Genomic DNA, 21,517 nt, shown 5'->3' on the forward strand with positions numbered 1-21,517 from the left:
CTGTACTAACATGTAATGCATTAGAAAGCCAGTACAAACAATCATTTGGGCTGAAAAAAGAAAACCAAAACAAGCAATTTTAACACAATTGTAATATAGTCAATCATGTAACTTTCTCACTTTATCAATTTTGCAAAAGCCCAGAGGGATGTCTATAATAATTGCATGCTACTCACCATGAAATAACATGCGCTCATTGTGATGGTTGTGATTCTCTTCAGATACTTCTTTTTGTCTGTGACAGAACCGTTCCCTCAATTTCTTGTTGACAACCTTCTGAATCTTTATGGATGAAGAACAAAGCAGTTAATTATTAGCAAAATAAAAATCTATGATTTAAAATGAAAACTATGTTTTCCTTTAGCCAGGGATGGGGGTGTCAAATTTTTTTAGATCTATTTGTTTAGGACATTATTTTAAAAGATAAGGTTGCCAGGCATGGTGGTGCACACCTGTAAAGCCCAGCGACTTGGGAGGCCGAGGCAGGAGGACAGAGTTTGAGGCCAGCCTCTGCAACTTAGTTAGACCCTGACACAAATTAAAAAATAAAAATGGCGGGGACTGTAATGTAGCTCAGTAATAGAGCACCCCTGGGTTCCATCTGTGGTACTGTAAACAAACAAAGGAAAAAGTTGCCATGTCAGTGGAATTCTGTTAATGTGCTAGCTTTTAGTGACAAATTTTTAGTTAAAAGTTTTTACTTATTCCATACCAGACCAGGTTCTTGCTTCAAAAGGTTATTTTTAGGTTCCTCCCTACGCTTAATAAATTTTATAAGATGGGGGCCTAGAAATCCATGTTTCTAAAAAAGTTTGCTGGGTAATTATGACATGTACCAGTATAATTTCCACAGATCCATTAACTTAAGGAGTTAAATTCGTTCTCAACAGATTTTAATTCATAATACCCCTCTGAAAAAAGTAAATAATAGTTACTTAATTCCATATTTTAAATTATGATACTAAGATTAAGAGATATATGTATTCTGGTATCATTGACTCAAGGAGATTGACAATCTAAGCCTTAAATGCTACTTTCAAATGATTAAAAAAAATTACCATCAGCTATGGTTTGAATTTACATGTAAGTTAGGAGACGCACATTCATACAAGAGTCATCAGTGCAGGCTGATAACAGCTTTCTGCTTGCAGCTTTAATGCTTTCAGAGTGTCTCAAAGGGATTAGAGATTATATTGTATTGAGGACAATGACACTTTATCTCTGGGTATAAGTAATTATCTTTGACAGTTTGAAAATATGAGTTTTTTAAAAGAATTTTCAGGCAAGCCTTAAAATCTAATTTACACCATAAAAGATTTTGAACTTACTCGAATGACATTATATCTGTTGAAAATGCCACCAGCATTGCCACCATCTCTGTGTTCTCGAATGGTACTCTGCATCTATAGAAAAAAATAATTAACAGTAAAAATATGCTAGTGTATAATTCTAAAGATATTCCTTCTGTTGTCTTCAACATGTCAATTTTCTATATGGTTTCTACTGGTAAGTCTAATACCTGGTACTAATAAATAGGAGTTCACTATAAATTGGTCAACAAACTTAATGGATAAGTATTTCTGGTGAGAGAAGTCATAAACATTAAATTTATGCATTTTTTGTTTCTCTGTTTTTCCACTCTACAAACAAAAAGTAATTATCAAAAAGAAAACGTTTTAAAAACCCAAGTGTCTTGGGCTGGGGACGTAGCTCAAAGGTAAAACAGTTATTTTGTATGGATACTTGCCAGGCTCAATCCCCAACATTGCATTAAAAACAACAAAAACAACAGCAACAAAAATACAAAAAAAAAAAAAAGTTTCTGACAGAACTGATTCATAGAGTGAATTCTCTATTCACTGCTCCTTTTGGGAAGACAGTCAACAAATTTTACATCATCTGAATTGACTACTGGAAGGATAATTAGGCAATAAAACACTAGAAGATGTGATGTTTTCTTGATACGGTGACTAAGTATGAGCTGAAAGACTTCTCTTGAGTAATGTTCTTGAGTTCTCTAATGTAATTTCCTAGCGTTGGAATGGAAATTGTATGAGCGTTGATTAAAAAAAACAAAAAATAACAAACACAAATAAATGTAAACATATGCTTTATGCTTATGTATTTGTATAATAATGGAATTGGGCAGCTGATTCACAATAACGGAATTAGGCACTTCATTTATTATCAGTAATAAGAGAGGCATAAACTTTCTGTAGAGAGGGAATCATCTATGCCTTCTATCTACCAGGAGGTTCACAGAAATAGCCTTACTATGGTGCTTAAAATAACTGTAACTGGAGGGATGAAATGTACTTCAAAATTATGTGGCACACTTCTGAAGCATATATGAAAATTCTGTATATTATAACTGCATGAATATACAGATTAGAAGATATTCGCATCTATGAGGCAAGACTGTTACTCCACATCAATCTTAGGTAGTATTCTAATATAAGAAAATAGTTCTAATAAGAGCCTTACTTGCATGAGTTTCAAGGAAAACTCTGGAATATAAAATAACAGACCTGCCCCCCTGACACTGAACAACCTAGGTTTATGATATGAAAGCAATGTGACATGGTCCTAACCTGAAGTCATATTTCAATTTTGCAATATTCTATTACATTGGCTAAGGGATACTAAATAATAATCAAGAGACCATAAAGCAATACAAGATGATCTTATGTCTCCTAGAAAAATAGGTTTAATCACAGGTTTCAGGAAAAAAGAATTATAAACTTTTAATGTTCATTACCTCTTCTTCTACTGACTGATATTCTTTATCTTCTGGAGCAAGATCTAGCAAAATAGTTCCCTGATTTACACAGTGAAAAGTCAAATAAGGATTGGTTCCTGTAGGAGAGAAAAATTAACATATAAAACTTAAGTCCATACTATTTAGGCTCTGAATATAGCAATGTAGCAGATTTAAAATATAAAATTGTCCTCTAAAAATTTTTTTGGGAGAGCTTGAAATGGTCACTTATAATAGCTTTATAATATATTATCCTTGTTAATTTCATGGATAATCTAAAATATAGATAAATAAGACTCAAATTTAAAACTTCCTTAGTTTCATGCCACTGTTAAAATTTTATTAATTCTATAAATTAACTAATTCAATTGTGTCATTTCTCTTCCTCTGCTTTCCTACTGTGAAAGTATATTTAACAAATAAATATAAAAAGAGAAAGAGAAACATAAGAGGCCTGGAATAGCAAAGACAATGGGAAAAGACTGAGCTACAGTCATGAGAGAGGGAGAAAAGTTCACGAAGAGATAAGGAAGAGAGGTCACATTATGAACAGCTAGGTTATAAGTGTCAGATTTATCCTAAAAGCAACAAACCCTATTGAAGGGTTTTAAAGGAATGGAATGATGTGATCATACCTTCATTTTGAAGAGTCCTCTGGTTACAGTGTAGAGAAGGTACTGGAGGGAGGCAAAGGTGAAGGTTGGTAACAAGCTGGAAAGTGGTTGGGACAGTTCAGAAGAGTGATGGGAGCTTGGTTAAATGAAAGTAGTGGGGAAAGACAGAAGTATAGAGATTGCAGAGAAATTTAGGATATAAAGTATACAGAGAGAAAGGAGAATGACTTTTAGATTTTTGAAGACAGTGAGAATTCAATGCAAATGACTGAGATGGGAAGGCAGGAGGTACTGTACCAATATTACATTGCATGGGCTCTGTGGACAGACTGCCTGGGCTGGTGCCAGCCCTGACGTTTACCTTATATCACTAATCTGAAATTATTTTCTGAATAGCTTACCTTGCTGTCCACCTAAAAGTCTTTCTACTCCTTTGATTAATTTATGGCGGTGTCCATATGCATTGATGCCTATTTCTTTCAATTCTTCATGACCCATATCAGCCAAAACATCTAATGTAATCTGAAAAATGAAAAAAAAAATAGTAGCTAAATCTTAACAGCTCTTTAGAGGACAAAAGCTCTTCTATTTGTCTACATTGCTATAACTACCATACAAATTAAACTTTTGTTTCCTATATAAACATGACCTGATAATTTTCTTAAATGTTGCCTTGATAATTTTAACAGCTCTTTTTCTTACTTGAAATATTCCTTAATTGGCTTTTAGTTAATGGAGAATAAAGCATCTCAGAAATACAAAATGAACACTGCTGTTATTTCTTTTTGATTGTTAAATTCTATCTTCTGCTCACCTCCAGATATGGGTAGGATCAGTAGATTGAAAGTGGGGACATTCTAGATCCTAGTATCCAGCAGTTAAAGGAAATGAATAGTGAGGAAAGGGAGAAGTGCATGGTAAAATTAAACAGAATGCAGAAAAAGGAATTAGCAGTCTTAGATAAGCAGATGTTAGGCAAAAGAACTTCCCAGTGCTAAGAAATAGTAAATTCAGGAATAGGTTGCCTTGGAAAGAAGAGAGATTTAGCTATGAAGCATTAAGTTAGATTATAGAACATAGAGAAGCTGTATTAAAAACTCCAATTTGGCTTACCAAAAGGAGAGCAGGTGGTTTTTAAACTCTCATAAATTTTCAGACTTAACAATCCCTGGGCCTCACAGTCTATTTTTGCATAGAAGAGTGGTCTTTAAATTTTTTTTGGTATTTATCCCTGTAGATGGAGATGATTAGTTGGCTCAAAATTACCTAAAACTTTTGTGGATTAAAGTAACTGTGACTCTACTACCACCCAGTGGCAGTGTTCTGAATGCACAGGATGAAATCTCAGCCACATTTCCTGAAAGCTGAACCTGCTATTTTTCCATCCAGAGGTAGGCCCTATGATAATTCATGTACTAGTTTACAAGATTAGCCTTTGATGTCTCTTTCCTTGGAAAATAGAAATCCTTTTATAGATACTCTTTCTCTAACTCAAATGAGATTTTTAAAAAATTTACCCATAGCTTTTTTCTTCCTTTAGACTTGCATATAGCATTCAAAAACCTGACAAATTAGGCCTAGAGCTCTGCTGATTTTTATCATCAGAGTGAAAGATTATATAATGAGTCTGATCATTTCTGTGCAGTGATCATACATTATATCACTCATTCTTTGAAGTAATTTACTATATTGCTTCTAAGTGGCCATTTAAGAAATAATTACCCCATTGCACAAAATGGGCAATTCACTTCCAATCACCCAAAGGAAGTTTTCAGCAGAGCTTTTAAAACAGTGGCAATTCTGAAAAACTCATTTTTGAAAAAAAGAATAGTTCACAAAATAAAAGGGGTCTTTACATTTTTAGCTAGATATGATTTGCATTTAGCTAGATATGATTTAATATAATTTGCAAACTGTGTTATTGATATGCTATTTTTTCTTCTAAATGTTCTAAACATCAATTTATGTAAGGTTGACATAAAAGTAGGATCTCATAGTTATGTGGTAATTTCAACTCAAAGACTCCTCCTTTTTTCTCAATTGATACATGTAATGTATATATGAAGGAAGCAGAAACCATGTTGGGGGGGAAAAACCCACACTATTTTCAACAATATTCTAAATTAGTAATGCACAATGTTCAATATTTGTCCTTCTTAGAGTTCTAGCCATATAATGAATAATAATAAAAAAAAAAAACCCAGACAAACCACCCTAACCAACAAAACGCCCTGACAGATTGATACTTGCAAGGCATTTAGTTTAGAAAGAAGGGTTTAGAGGAAGTCTCTACCGTAGAAAGCAAAACAAACTCTAACATGCCTCCTAGTACTTGTGTCCTGATTGAAATTCCTTCCTCATGAGTGTGGGCTAAACTTACTAATTTCTAACAAATATAATATGGCAGAAGTGATAAATATTGCTTTTTACACTGGTTTACAAAAAGACTGTGTGGCTTCTCTCCCTAGGTGTTCATTTCATGGACTGCTCATCTGGGGGAAACTAGCTGCCATATGTGGGGCAGATGGATGCCATGATTACCAACTTTTTTTTTTTTTTTTTTTTGGTGGTGCTGGGGATTGAACCCAGGGCCTTGTGCATGTGAGGTAAGCATTCTACCAAGTGAGCTATATCCCCAGCACCCCTAACTTCTTATGTTCGCACCTTTGTGTGTTCCTTCTCCTAGAGTGTGGGTTTACCTTGTGACTTACTTTTACCAAGAAAATAAAGCAAAGATGATGGGATGGTAACTACCAGACCCTCTCTTTCCTTTGCTGATTAAAAAAAAAATGTCATATTAGAGAGGCCACATGGTAAGGCCTTCAGTTCAACAGGTTGAATTCTACCAATAACATGTGAACCTGGAAGGAGATCCCTTCCCAATTGAGTCTGTTTTTTTTTTCTTCTTTCTTTTTTTTTTGGTACTGGGGATTGAACTCAGAAGCTCTTAACTACTGAACCACATCCCCAGCCCTTTTTTAATATTTTTATTTAGAGACAGGGTCTCACTGAGTTGCTTAAAGCCTTGCTAAATTGCTGAGGTTGGCTGTTAACTTGAAACCCTCCTGCCTCAGCCTCCTGAACTGCTGGAATTACACGCCTGACCCAACTGAGTCTTCAGTTATCATTGCTGGCTAAAACCTTGATGGCAGCCTCTGAGAGACTCTGAAGCAAGAAGACACAACTAAGCAGGGCACATTCTTATTCTACAAATGTGTGTTATTTTAAGCTGCTAAATTTGTGGTATTGTCAAGTAGCAATAGGTAATATGCATGTCATAAAGTCACCCTGTGCAAGGCCCATAGGTGAGGAATCAAAGCCAGTTAAAAATATTAGTGAACTTAGAAGTAGATTCTGATGCTTGCCAGTTGAGTTTCCAGATTAGAATGCAGTCATGGCTGACAGCTTAATTTAAAAAAAAAATTTTTTTTAAAGATAAACATAGACACAATACCTTTGTTTTACTTATTTATTTATTTTATGTGGTGCTGACGATCGAGTGCCTCACATGTGCAAGGCAAGTACTCTGCAACTGAGCCACAGCCCCTGACAGCTTAATTTTTGAGAGACCTTGAGGCACCCAACTAAGCTATGATTGGATTCTTAACCCACAAATATTGTGAGACAATAAATGTCTGTTATTTTAAGCCACAGTATTTTGGAATAATTTCTGTTACACAGCAGTGGACTACTAATCTACCTATGCTATATTGGCATTAGTCCAATTTGATGTAATCCAAGAAAATATATATTAAGTTGCATAGAAAGACAGGAAAAATCAAGAAATAGTTATCATTTGGAATCTGAAAAAAAAGGGGTCAACTTCATATACCTGTAATTGAATATATATTATTCTTGCAGTTCCACCATTCATCCACCCAATATTTGTGCTTGCAATCTATTAAGTGCAGTTCAAAGCACTTCATTTAACTTTTACTTCATTTAACCTCACAAGGAACCATGAAAGTACTATTAATGACCTCATGAGGAAATGCAGGCTCAAAACTCCTGTAAAGATAGTACACAAAAGAGCTGAGAGGGTGGGGATTTAGAAAGCGGTAAAGCATATGCCTAAAGCATATGTGAGGCCCTGGGTTCAATTCCAAACACTTCAAATAAGAAAAAAAAATGTACAAGATGTTTGACATATCATATCTGCTTGACAAATATTAGAAGATCTGAGATATATAGCCATTTCTTTCTTTTTCCTGTCTTATTTCTGAAAAGAGATGGCTAGAAAGCTAAACTTAACTACACAAATACACACATGAAATTTAGTTGTTTTGAGTTACATGGTGCCCAATTTATACCCATATTTACCAGGCAGTTGGCCAGTAGAAACCTCACATAACAAACAAGGGAATTTAGATTTGTTTATTCATTTATCCATAAAATGTTTAATGAGTACCTTTTATATGCTAAATATTTCTTTTAAAAAGGGAAATAAGCATTTCAATTAATTCTAAAACAACTCTTAGAATACTGAGTTAAGGAGTTTAGATGATAACAAAAAGGCACTGGGAAGTGTTTTTAGCAGACTAACATAATTAAGTTGTATTTCAGGATGACACTGGTGGCATTATGAAGGGCAGGCTTGGAAGGAAGGGTGACTTGGAACAAGATATGAAAGACATGAACCTGAGAGCAATTTCAAAGGCAGAACTAATGGCCTCAATAAAAAGAAATAGTTTTAAAAAATAAAAAAGTAATTAAAGATCTTTCAAAATTCTTAAGTTGGGTAACTATGACATTACTGTATCAATGAAATAAACTGTAAGGAAAGCAGATTAGTTGATTTTAGACACACTGTTCAAAGATGTAGGGTTTTTACAATCTTATAAACTGCTAAGAATACCTTTCTGAACATCTTTATTCTTTTTTTAAGCCTTCACTTAGTTATATCCAGGAAATAAGTTTGCTGGGCTAGTTATTTATATGTAGCACTCATTAAAGTAAAATTATAATCTTTTTTTAATGTTTATTTTTTAGTTTTAGGTGGATACAATATCTACAATTAATTTTTATGTGGTGCTGAGGATTGAACCCAGTGCCTCATGCATGCTAGGCGAGCATTCTACCACTTGAGCCACAACCCCAGCCCCCAAATTATAATCTTCAGAATAAGGAATATTCCTTTATGAGCTAAAATCAAACTGCATATAAAGCAAATGTCACTTCTAGTAGGATTGCCTCCTGCTTCTAAGATCTGTTCATTTTACCTAGGGTAAGGAAAGAAGATGGGAGTTTTAAATGAAAAGACCTTTCTTTTATTTTGGCTTAAAAAAGACAGGAGGCTAGAGCAGCAGTAATAAGAACTAATCTTGAATTATGTTCACAATAAATTTAGTGAGTCTAAGCCTTTGTCTTCAAGAATCTTAAATAAAAATTAATATGGTCATTTTCTAAGAAAATATACAGGATGACCACAAATACACCCACAATCTTCTAAGTCACAGCATTTAAGTTCCAGGAATTACAGTGCACATTAAATTTGTTTTTCCCATAGAAAGTACTCTAAGTAGGAAGCTACTTAGAACCAAAGTCATCCTGGTACTATGTTCAAACAACTATAAGGGATACAGGTACATATTATTTAATATAGAACCTGGTAAAATATCTGTGAAACAAGACAATATTTAGAGACTTCTGAAAGAAAAACTGTGAGAGAGGTGAAGCTGATACTCTGAAGAGTCTCAGGAAACAGACACAATGAATGTAGCCTCACTGCCCTCATTTTGCAAACATCTTAATCACTGTCACATATTACTGACCAGTTAAGAATATTTCAGAAAAAATCTAAGGGTAAGTTATGGAAAAAGCTTCTGAATTTACCACTTTATAACTGAAGTTTAGATAATATCTGCAACTGAAATAAAACTGACTGCTTGACAACGGGGTCAGAAAACAGTCAAACAGTTTTATATAAACAAAGCAAGGCTGGTCTGGGGAAATGAAATACAACAGTCAACATATTAAAAAAAGATAAAGAAATTATTTGGGCAAAAAGAAAATCAAGCAAATATTTACTCAAAACAAAACTGCAGTGAAAAAAAGAATCAAACTGATGAAAATGGGATAAACTATTAGAAGAACTGAATGAAAGACTGAACTTAATATTAAAATCTATAAGATGAGATAAGCATGCCATAGCAAGTCAGGTACTGACAAAGAAAATACAATATAAAGTAAAATAAAGTAAAAAAAAAAAAAGGAATAAAATTATAATGCAAGCTGACTGAAAAACTTTTAATAGCCAACTGGAATTGTGTTTAAATTAGGATCTCTTGTTCATTAAGAGAAGATGTATTTGAAATTTCATCATTATTATGGGTATGATTTGGGTTAAAGGGATATAATGGGGGCTATATCAGAGGATAATCTTTTTTTGTTATTGTTTTTTGTTTTCTTTGGTACTGGGGATTGAAGCCAGGGAGCTTTAATACTGAGCTAAATCCCCAGCCCTTTTTATTTTGAGCTTTGAACTTAAGATCCTCCTGCCTCTCCCAAGCTGCTGGGATCACAGGTGTGCATCACTGTGCCCAGCAAGGATAATGTTTTTATAACAATCTAAAAATCTTTGAAGAAGGCACGTAGGAAAAGAATTCTTAGTGTTTACACAATATTCCCATAAGAAATCTCTGAACCAGAGGATGAATAAATGGTAAGAAAAAGAAACTCTTATACCAATCTATCAAGTCCTCACCACCACAAAAAAGACCCATTATAATGCTTCACTAAAGCATGTTTTAAATATTGGCACAAAAGCACAATATAACTGGGAGTTTTAACTATCTGGACATCTGCAAGTATTAGATTTTACAGGTAGGGGAAGCGCCAGGTTAAATGTCTTTTAACTCAGCTAGTAAAAGGGAGAAAATAATTAGAATCAAGTTTTCCTTTAGTCCAACACTATTTCTACTTAACTATTCTGATTATTGAAATCACTAAAGATGAATAATAATAAATAAATTTATGTGGGGGGGCTGGGGTTGTGGCTCAGCAGTAGAGCGCCTGCCTTGAATGTGTGAGGCACTGGGTTCAATCCTCAGCACCACATTAAAAATAAATAAATAAATAAATAAAGGTATGTGGTATTGTGTTACGTACAACTAAAAAAAAAAAAGTATGTGTAAAGAAGTAAGAAAAGGCAGAAGAAAATCCTAACAGTATATTAATTTTAATCAATTAAAATTGATTATTTGCCTATAAAGAAAACAGAATGAAGCAAAGGTATGAACAATCTGGAAACTGTCACATGAATAATTATCAAAAGAGTAGGTTATATTTATCCTAAAATAAGGGAAGATTTCTAGAGGGCAAGTTAGAAAGATAAAGTCCATGATAACTTGACTAGGGCTTAAGAAGAAGGGCTACATTATGTTGTAGTAGTTTGGTGACCCTAAAAAGAGATGTCTGTGCTCTCATCTCCAGAAGCAGAATACTTTATCACAGCAGTAGTATTTATATTAATTAATTTATATTAATGTGTTAATTTATATTAATGTGAATGTTACTTTATTTGAAAAAAAGTATTTCCAGATGTAATTAAGGTCTTGAGATGTGGAGATCAACCAGTATTATAGGAGTAGGCTCTAATCTCAATACCAAATGTCCTCATAAGCACATAGAAGACAGACACAGAGAAGGTGGCAATATGAAGACAGAAGAGGAGACTTTGAGAAGAGTAATTTGAGAAAAGTCAAGGCAGCTGAGAAGAGGCATGGAATAATTTCTCCCCTAAAGTTTGTGTAGGGTGTGCAGTCCTGAGCCACATTGATTTTAGACTTCTGAGGGAATATATTTCTGTTAGAATGGGTAAACATAAACCTAAATCAAATGGATTAAACATGGGGGCTGATCTTGACATACTTTAAATTACAACCATTCTATTACACTTGCCCCAAGTTCTAACAAATCATCTTTCCAGCCTGGAGGACTGACATGGATGTTAAAAAGGTGATTCTTGAACGTAGGAGAATGACTTAATGACCTCTAAACATCCATTCTACAATTCCATGTACATCAATAATTGTTAAGGTCAGGTTCTTATCATCAGTCCTTAATGTTAACCATGGTATAAAAGCATGCAGTATTAAGAACTCATAATTCTGTAGAAAAACAGCAGCAAAAAATTTCTCAAAATAAAACAGAATAAACAGAATCGTAATTCAACAGCAAAAAATTTCTCAAAACAGAATAAACAGAATCCTAATTAATACATGGAACTGCAATGAAATGAATGCAATTTTTTTAAACAAACAATAGCAACAACAACAACAACAAAAAAGACAACTTTGAGAATAATCTTTTGAAGTGGTTTCATGGTGTAAGATTTTTGTGTGTGTGTGGTACTAGATAAGTGCTCTACTTCTGAACTATATCCCCACCTCTCATGATCTAAGTTTTCGTGACTGATAAAAATGTATTGAACAGGTCTGTTTATAAAGATAAAATAAAACAACAAAGACACTTACAGACAATTTTGGAGAGAAGTATAAAATTTTGGGCTCCCCTGGCTTTTAGGGAAATGCTACAAGTATTAAAATAGTTGTTAAGAAACAAAAAAGAAACAATGGCTGACAATTAATAACTTAATATTTAAAACATTCAAATATAAATAAAAGAATTACCTGTTCTGTTTCAAAGATATCCCGAAGGTGTTCAAGGCCAAGGCTTTTTAGGAACTGGCTGATATTCATGTCAAGACCTGCAACTAAAATAGAAATAAAATTTATTGGAAAGAATTTTATGAATCTAAAAGATGTTTCTGTTTAAAGTCATGGCTCTTGGACATGCTTGGCTATGCAGATGATTTTTACACAGCATGAAAAAATTCAGAATACATAAATTTAATTCAGATTAAGCTATCTCGAATTTAGTTGAGAAGTAAAAGCAGAGTACTTTATCACAGCAGAAGTATTTATATTAATTCTAATAATATAGTTAGTATAAATAGAACTAGAATACAGAATCATATAGGATAATTTAATGCTTCTAAAAAATTAAAAATCCAGATGTACAAGCTACTGTTTCACTTTTCATTCTTTAAATGACCTCTCAGTTGTTTTTCTGGTGTAATTTCAGGAATAAGATTCACATAATAGTTTAATAAGATAGTACAGTTGGAAATAGACATACTGTACACACATATGCATACTACAACCACAATGGACATACAGTTTACATAAATAAAAACAAAATAGATGCTGAGGAACCTAGCAGCCTTCTATGAAGAAGCATTCCTTCTAAGGTGATGTGTGAATACAAATTTAAAGACAAGATATTTCTAAATGAAGTTTTCAATCATTACCAATGGGAAAAAAAATGAATCTGTTCCATTAAAGTATAAACAAGTAAGTGTTCACAGGTTATACTAACCTTCTCCCTCCTTCCTTTCTGTACCAGCTGCACCATCCCCTGCATTGGAGGCTCCTCCTACTGCCAACTCTGATAAAGGGCCAGTGAGGTTATCTATGCTACTAGCAGCAGAGAGGCAGGAAGGAGTAGATGCTGGTGAGATCAGAGAGGCACTCACTACAGTTGCTTGAGGCTTAAAACAGGTAGGTAAGGCCTCAGGGGGCATGGCATCTATCAGCAAAGCTCTGATATCATCAGCCTAAAAATGAAGAAAACACAAAAATATTGTATTATAAATGTTAAGTTTTTCACCAAGTACCACCAAATGTTTTGTGAATTTTTTCTTTAATGACTGCCAGGCATGGAAGTAGGTGTTGCAGTAACAAAAAACTAAGACATGGCTTTGGCTGGAGGCATGAAAGTTGGCATGGTCACTAATAGTGAAAGTTGAAAAATACTCAATTGCTATTGAAGACTTAAGAAAGGGGGACCAGTGTGTAGTAGAGTGTCTGACCACAGTGGCATACAATGTGTTCGAGAATGTAGAAAGCACAGGAAGATAAAAATGAACTAAAAAGTAATTGTTCAATTCTAAGGAAATACATTTACCCAGATTGCTAGGTTAGAAAACAAAATTAGTCTTTCCTCCACAGCCTTTCTACTAGCAAAAAATTTCTCAAAATAAAAAATAGCCTCAGACCAAAGATAATATCCAGAGGGCTGACAATAACATATGGTCTCAGAGTGAAAAACAAACAAAAAAATACAATTCTGAGACATGGATTTATAGGTAAAAGTGTTACCAAGGCCTTTAAGGTGGGAGATTGTGAGTTCTCAGCTAGTACTGAAAGTGCTTCTAAGAATCATAAGGACATTGACTCATAGGATCTTGTCTTTGAATCCAAATTAGAGAGGACTTGCTGAGAAGAAATTTGTGGGTGGGGCTTTTGTCTGATGAAGAGGCGTATAACTTGATAGGAAATTCAAACATTTATAACTGAATTATACCAGGAGGGACTAATGGGAATAGACAAATCAAAATGAAGAATGACTCAAGGTCCCCAAATTTCTAGGAGTACTCAGAAGGCTGAGAAAGCCTTTTAAGTATAAATATGGGCCATATCTATGGAAAGAGGACATAATCGAGAGTTCCAGAAAACCACTTCCTGGGTACAGAAGTGTGTCCTAATCAATGGCCACTCCCTGACTGCAGAGTAGATGGCTCTGATAATATTTGCCTGACTGGATTCTGGAATTGCTATGTACCAGTGACAGCTAGCTACCTGTCCCCTCATTGGGATGAGTGTGAATAAAGTTAGAATGTGAGAGAAAATGTAAACGATTTGTGGCCATAGGGAAGGCAGTGGTAGATCAAATGGGGCCACACAATCTTCTTTTCTCCCTCCAGAGAAAATGGCATCTATTTCCCCAAATCTTTCAACGTGGGCTGTCCTCACAACTTGCTCTGCACAACAGAATGTGGTAGGAATGACAGGAGTCTTTAGGCTTAGCCTTTAAGAGAAATGGCAGCTTTTGCCCTTTCCCTTTTGATGATTGCATACTCATCCTATAAAAAAATTCTATCAAGAATATTTAGTGATGAGACGTAGAGAATTCTAGTCATTTATGCCAAGGCTCCAGGCATATGAGCGAAGCCATCTTTTATGTTCCTATTTTAGTCACCCAGCATGTGCAGCTGCACAAGTGACCCCAGGTGAGTTCATCATAAGAACCTCCTAGTTATTGTTCAGAATCATGAGAGGTAATAAATCATTATTTTAGAGCCATTAAGTGCTGTGAAATAGTCTATTGCTCAGCAATACATAAATGAAACAGAATATGGAAAAATATCTCTGGCTTAAAGATTATAAATTATTGTGACTATTAATTAACTTCCCTGATTTTCAAAAAGTTTAGGGAAGGTGATACAATGTTTAACTTAGCAATTAAATAATATTAATCACAAAAATTTAATTCATGGTTTTGAAAATACTTGTATAAAATTTACTTTTCCCTTTTCATAAGAATAATATACTATCTAGACTGAATTTTTCTTTGATGATTTCATAGATATGTTACCACAAATATCAGCTGTGCTATATCATAGTAATTCCTTGAGGACACATGTTACAAATATGGATTCCTATGATTACTCACAGGGTAAGCTAATTAAGCTTACTGCTTAGTTTGTCTTAACAGTTTTAAATTATAATATAAAAATTTCAGAAGGAAATCTGTTCTTGTCCTAAGCAGAACAAGCATTACTAAAGATAAAATAGCTGAGCCCTAGAAAGTAACATTAACTCTCAAACTGTAATCACAATACTGAATATCTGAAATAAGGACTTACTGTTGCCAGATCTAAAGGTGTTTGACCTTCTTGGTTCTTCATAGTTGGATCTGCGCCATGTGCTAGGAGTAGGGCACATAACTGTGTCCTTCCTTTCTGGGCTGCTTCATGGAGAGGAGTAAATGCCCATTTATCTGTTGCATTTACACACGTGTTATATTTTATCAGTAATGCTGCTATGTCAACATGCTGAGGACAAACAAAAAGGATGCCAAGAGTTAAGAATGAGATCACCTGGTAAAGCTCCATCATGTCTACTTGTTTCTATGTAGCAATTCATTCTATTTGTCTGTATTCTCATCCTTAAAAGAAGTTTCTTCTAAAAAAAAAAAAAAAGATATTGTCTTTTCTTGCTTTCTCAAAAAAAAAAAAATCTCAATTCCACAATTATTCTTTTACTCTATAATTTTGCATGGGCTTTATTATAAAGATTCATTCTTCTAACACATTCTGGTCTATCTTAAAAACAAATTTAAAAAATAAACTTATACCTGGATCCTAGGTTCTCAGGTCTTCGGTTGACAGTTTACTCTATCTGCTAAACTTTTCAAACAAACATTTTATACCCAGTGCTTCTCTTCTGATATTCCCATTTTTCCTCTAACCTACTTTATGATCTGATTATTAAAGGATTCTCAACCTTTTTTCTTATAGACTTTGGGAAAATAACATAGGAAAACAACATTTTATAAAAATTGGTTATGTCCAAAATGATTTAGGGATGAAGAAAAAGTGGGTAGCAGTCACACTAACAACATGGGCATGAGTATGTGTATAGAAGAATGAAAACGAAGGGATAAATGTGAGAACTTTTGGAGGAAAACCAAATTCTGTTTGGAAAAGTTCACTACAAAAGAATTTGGACTACAAAGAAGAGTGATCAAACACTCAAAAGATGATTATATTTTAGCAGGAAGTCAGCAGATTGAAAAATAAAGACAGAACTACTAACAGATACTGGCTAGAAAAAGTTTAAGTAGGAATGGAACTATAAGAAAGATAAGTTCACTTGGGGAAGGTGGCTCTTGAGGAAAAACACTAAAGTAATAATGTTTTTAAAATAGTTTAATAGAAACGGTTGGAGCAAGATAAGAGGCCATCATTTATTTACTTACTGTCTCCTAACCAATTCAACCAGCAACCAAATATTTACTAAACACTTAGTAGGAGACTGGCACTGGAGGTAGGAACTCTGGAGGTATTACAAAATTGATACTGAATTTATAGCCATAGCTACTTGATAAATGAGCTCACTAATAAAAAATACAGAAAAAAAAAACAATAAGGAGGATAAAGCCTTGAAAACAATAATATTTTGGAAAAGAAGAGTCAAAAAACAGTACTCAGAGGGGACAAAAGGGGAAATAACTATGGAAGAATTGTAATGAAGGAGAAAGTTCTGAACAGAGCAGATTCTCTCAGACAGTAAGAGCTCTATATAGCAAAGTTTTCAGCTTCTTCTTAAGCTTTAAAGTAATCAATTAAGGGTCTGGGGCTCACTAGTAGTGCACTTGCCTGGCATGTGTGAGGCACTGGGTTTGATTCTCAGCATTGCATATAAATAAATAAAATGAAAGTCTACCAACAACTTAAAACATATTTTTAAAAAATCAATTAAGCCCATGAATTATCAATTCAATACCAGACTTTAAAAAACATTAAAAATAGGGGCTGGAGTTGTGGCTCAGCGGTAGAACGCTTGCCTAGCACGTGTGAGGTCCTGGGTTCGATCTTCAGCACCATGTAAAAATAAAAATAAATAAATATATATTAAAAAAAAAACATTAAAAATAACTTGTATATTTTTATAAACACATTTAGGAATGCTAACCTGGTTACCACTCAAGTGTTTCTGAAATCCATTTCAATTCCAATACTCTATAATTTTGTGTGACTGGCACATTTATATTCCTTATTGATAAGGGGAACTTTTTTGGGGGGTACCACTTTTGACAATAAATTCAGATGCACAGTAACTGTTGATAATACATATTTAACTCATGCTGTTGTTCAACTACAATATATTGGACTTTTTGAGGCTGAGATCTCTGAAAATGCAGATGGGGAAGACAGACATCCAAAGATAGGATTTATGGAATATTATTTCATATCTTCTTTAAATAGTTTTTTCTGCTACCTTGAAAACACGTACTTTGAAAAAGAACAGGCATTTTTTCTTAACTAATATTTTTAAAAAATATAGGGCTGGGGATGTGGCTCAAGCAGTAGTGCAAACATGCGTGTGGCCCGGGTTCGATCCTCAGCACCACATACAAACAAAGATGTTGTGTCTGCCGAAAACTAAAAAAAATAAAAATATTAAAAAATTTCTCTCTCTCTCTCTTTAAAAAAATATAATACAGATATTTACTGATCTTAGGAATCATAATTTCAGGAAGAAAAATAAATTTATTTAAAGGGACAGATCTGCCAACTCCTTAAGAAAAGCTTCCCATTGCTGAAAATATAAAGAAGAAAAAAATAAAAAGGCAGCATAAGCAGACTAGGAATTCAATTGAACAGGCTATGTTTTGCGGTCCTTCTCAGACTATGATATAATTTTAAAATTAATTTTATAGTTTAATTATTTTTAGACTTTGTAACAGAAGATGAAAATAGAGGTACCATCTTTGGCACTGTCAAAATCATTTAATACAAAAACCTAAAAAATCATTTAATACAAAAACCTCCCTTACTAAGACGATACATGTTGCAAAAAGCAACTTTTGTTCAGTTAATCCAAAACCATAGAATACATTTCAAAGTTCTCCTGAGTAAGGTTATAGCTAAACTGTTTCTGTTTCTGATGATTAATTTTATTTTTTTCCCATGTTTGCTGGCAGAATAATAAAATTTGGTAGACTACATAGACTTCTAAAATTAGAGAGTGCAAAGAAAATTACATGTTTGTGTGTGCATGTGTATAAAATGAACTGTGCAGCTGGTATCGGTGTGTATTATTAAACTTTCCTTACTGAATTTATGGTTTATGCTTAGAGAAACCAATTACATGTTTGCTAAATTTGTTGACAAATGTCTGAAAGAACAATGAAGAGGAAGAAGTACATTACTACCCAAGTAGATTGAAAAACACAACTCTTAACCTCTTTAATTCTTTTAAGTAGCTACACTACTGGGGCAAAAATAGTAACTGAAAATTAAGGGTGACAAATGCAATAAGCTGCAGCTCAGTTCTATTCATCGTGCAAGAGCAAAGTACTGAACTAGAAGGTCTAGAAAAGAAATGGAACCCTTTTGGAATGTTTCTAGGAGAGTAAATTTAACAGGGTTTCAGAATTCAGCTGCAACACACAATACTTTAAATGACAAACAACATAAAGAGACTGGAAAGGCTTTAATTTATATTTAGAAATGTGGGAAGTAGGGTGAAGAGAAACATGCTTGGGCTCCTGCTAAAGCTCTATCACAATGATCTTATAAAATTCCTCAAATATTACACATTTTAGGAAAAATACAAGAAAACAAAGGAGTTGAGGGAGAAAATGAACCAGACAACAAACTGCATGCTTTGTGGTAATAAATGTCAATGAAACATTTACATTTACTGACTAGCAGAGAAATTAATGTCCTGTGTTATGTACATTCAAAAATAACACAACATACTATAATATAAAGAACACTAAACAGAATAAGGTACGTTGTCATTAATATAAACTCTTAAACTTCTTAAAGTATGTGTATATTTTATACATTTGGAAAAACTGAGGTGGCAAGTCCTTTTTATATAACAAAGATGCACAGAGATCAGACTAAGCTTTCTAGAGGAAAAAAATGTTGTCAAGGAATAATCACCAATAAATAACTGCACAAGTAAATAACTTCATGTATTTTCAGATATTTTATATTATTACTTTACCTGCAGGCTAGTAAATTAATCTGTGTCTATTTAATATTGATGTTGAGTTAGAAAAATACATGGATTATTCCTAGGCTGTTTGTAGAAGTGACATGAAGCCCTTATTCTGACCAGCTGCTCTACCAATAGTATTACTTACACTTCTATAGTGGCTTGAGAGGGGGGGCAGGAGGGAGGCTCCTTATGCACTTATTTAATCATTATAATAACCCTGTAAAGAAGGTATTAGAATTCAACATTTACTGGAGAAAGAAGTGAAGATTTGGAAAAAATAAAACACTTGCTAAAGGCTGCTGGGTTATTGAGCAATAAGAGGAAAGATTAGATCTTGGATGTTCAGATCCCAGTTTCAGGTTTTTCCATGACTACAGATGCCTGCAGGATCTTGCTAGACTGAAATACAAGAGCCATTTTCCTGACAAGCTGAGAATGGGAAAGTATGGTATTAGAGCAAAACCATCTAAGTCAAGATTGTTGGGTAACACTACACTAAACTACCCTACAAATTGTTTTGCTTTTAGTATAGAACCCTTTATTCAAGATGAAGTAGCACAAAAGTCTATTCCACAAGTGATGATTTCAGGGCAAGTGTATCCATAAATACCACGACGCCAGGTCAGTTCCAAACATCTCTGAGACAAATATAATAGAAACAAGAGTTTTCCCATCCTAATAGAGTAATGCATAGTGTGGTCCAATTTTCATTAAAATATTTAGCCAAGGCCTAGGTATATGGCATGAATAAAAAGGAACTTTGGAAACATATATAGATTTACATACCTACAGATAATAAAAATCTCCCTTTATATTCCCATTTGTTAAAAGATGACAAAGTACCTGATAGTCACTGTAAGGTAAAATGTCATTGTTAAAAATGCCTTTAATATACCTGATCTACTGAAATCACAGCTAAGCAACATAGTACCCTGTAGAGTACTGGTTATTTCCCTTAGGATCAAGAGGCTGCCTGGGAGATGGGACTTGCTGCCATATCATATACCATATGTCTCTAGCCTAGAAAAAAATTGAAGTTTGAAGTACGGTTTCTACTGATGTGTAGCACTTTGGCTCCACTATAAAGTTGAAAGATCTTAAACTGAACTAGTGGAGTCAAGGACTATGTACGGTGTTAACATCAGTCCCCAGTGTAATTGAGAGTGACAGAAATATTGATTTCATATAGTTACTGATAATTGATTACAGGTTTGCAAACAATATTAATTACTTTGTAGAGCAGAGATTCTCAATGGAGAAGATGACCTTATTTACTGCCAAGTGACAATCACTATGTGTCATGAGAGCGATGGGTTGCATGTGTTAAAAAAAAAAAATGGCAAAGGGAAAAAACCCCAAAAGGTCAAGAATCCATCAAAGAAAAGGTGTTAAATTCATAGTATAAGGTGTTAAATTCATAGTATGTAGTCATTAACTCAGAGATATTTGAATTTACTAGTTACATTCATGAAGGATTTTTAGAGTGACTCAAATAATCCACCCCACACAATGAGGTAAAAACACTTGCTATAAACATATCATGTAGCTCATTTACATTCTTCAGTACAAAGATGAGATGAATCCAGGTTGATCAAAACCTCTATACAGCTTGGAGAATTTTCTGTTCATTTTCACTTTAGTAAGCTGACTTCATTTACAAAGAGCCAAGCAGAAGGGATTTGATAACAAAAAGTAAAACTTAAAAAGAGATAGTGAAAAAAATGTTAATCATTTTTTCTCACCTGGTATTAGAAAAGGAGAGCAAAAATTGTGGATCATGAGGAAATGAGTTTATGAATATAGAACCTTGGGCTGGTTGTCACACTGAATACATTACTACACCCCTCTTCAGCTAATGACAAGATGTTTTCAAGATAGCATGAAAGAATGCATACTGCATTGCTCTTTAGCCACAAAGGAGAACCACTACAAATTCTATTTCCTCAGAATGGTTATCAAATGACATGCATGTAGAGATGGGCACGGGGGCACAAGCTTGTATTCCTAGGGATTCAGGAGGCTGAGGCAGGAGAACTGTAAGTTCAAGGCCAGCCTCAGCAACTTTATGAGGCCCTAAGGCAACTTCGCAAGACCCTGTCTCAAAATAAAAATGAAAAGGGTTGGAGACATGGTTCAGAGGTAAAATGCCACAGAGTACTAAACAAAAAAAAAAAAAAACAAAACAAAAAACATAACAAAACACACACACACACAGTATAATATCTCAACATTTTTCCATGAAAATGAGGAAAAAATTAAGTTTTATTTTCTTTATCCTCTGGGACAGCCATGAAGATTGTGAAAGAAGATGAATGATGGATAAAGAAAGAAGATGAATGATCCTTATATCTATAATATATGAGGATTAATGTCATCTATACAACTAAAACCACAACAGAAGCTTTATTATGTCAGATCATTACTGTAATTCTACTGCCACTACCTATCTTTACTCATTAGCAGGTTTTCAAAGAAGAGAAGATTCCCATTCAAGTTCTACTGATCTCATCAGCTTTATCAACTCTTAAGTGAAGCTTAGCAAAGTAAAATTCAATAAAATTCAATAT

General features: G+C 34.0%; 1 protein-coding gene across 2 annotated transcripts in view; it reads right to left on the reverse strand.

Annotated features, from left to right (window-relative positions):
• The window catches only part of TNKS (tankyrase), a 216,116-nt gene that overhangs the window by 14,959 nt on the left and 179,640 nt on the right, over window positions 1–21,517 (reverse strand). Inside the window, exons 18-25 of one of the 2 annotated variants that reach the window (XM_081269053.1) lie at window positions 15,080–15,268; window positions 12,751–12,988; window positions 12,003–12,085; window positions 3,774–3,894; window positions 3,394–3,435; window positions 2,759–2,856; window positions 1,329–1,403; window positions 177–282 (exon numbers count right to left, since the gene is read on the reverse strand). In XM_081269053.1, the coding sequence (XP_081125179.1) occupies window positions 177–282; window positions 1,329–1,403; window positions 2,759–2,856; window positions 3,394–3,435; window positions 3,774–3,894; window positions 12,003–12,085; window positions 12,751–12,988; window positions 15,080–15,268 (952 nt within the window). The remainder of the gene's footprint in view (window positions 1–176; window positions 283–1,328; window positions 1,404–2,758; window positions 2,857–3,393; window positions 3,436–3,773; window positions 3,895–12,002; window positions 12,086–12,750; window positions 12,989–15,079; window positions 15,269–21,517) is intronic. The other variant, XM_081269054.1, reaches the window with a different exon arrangement.

This window comes from Spermophilus citellus (genome assembly GCF_964194105.1).
Source record: "Spermophilus citellus genome assembly, chromosome: 16".
NCBI classification, from domain to species: domain Eukaryota; kingdom Metazoa; phylum Chordata; class Mammalia; order Rodentia; family Sciuridae; genus Spermophilus; species Spermophilus citellus.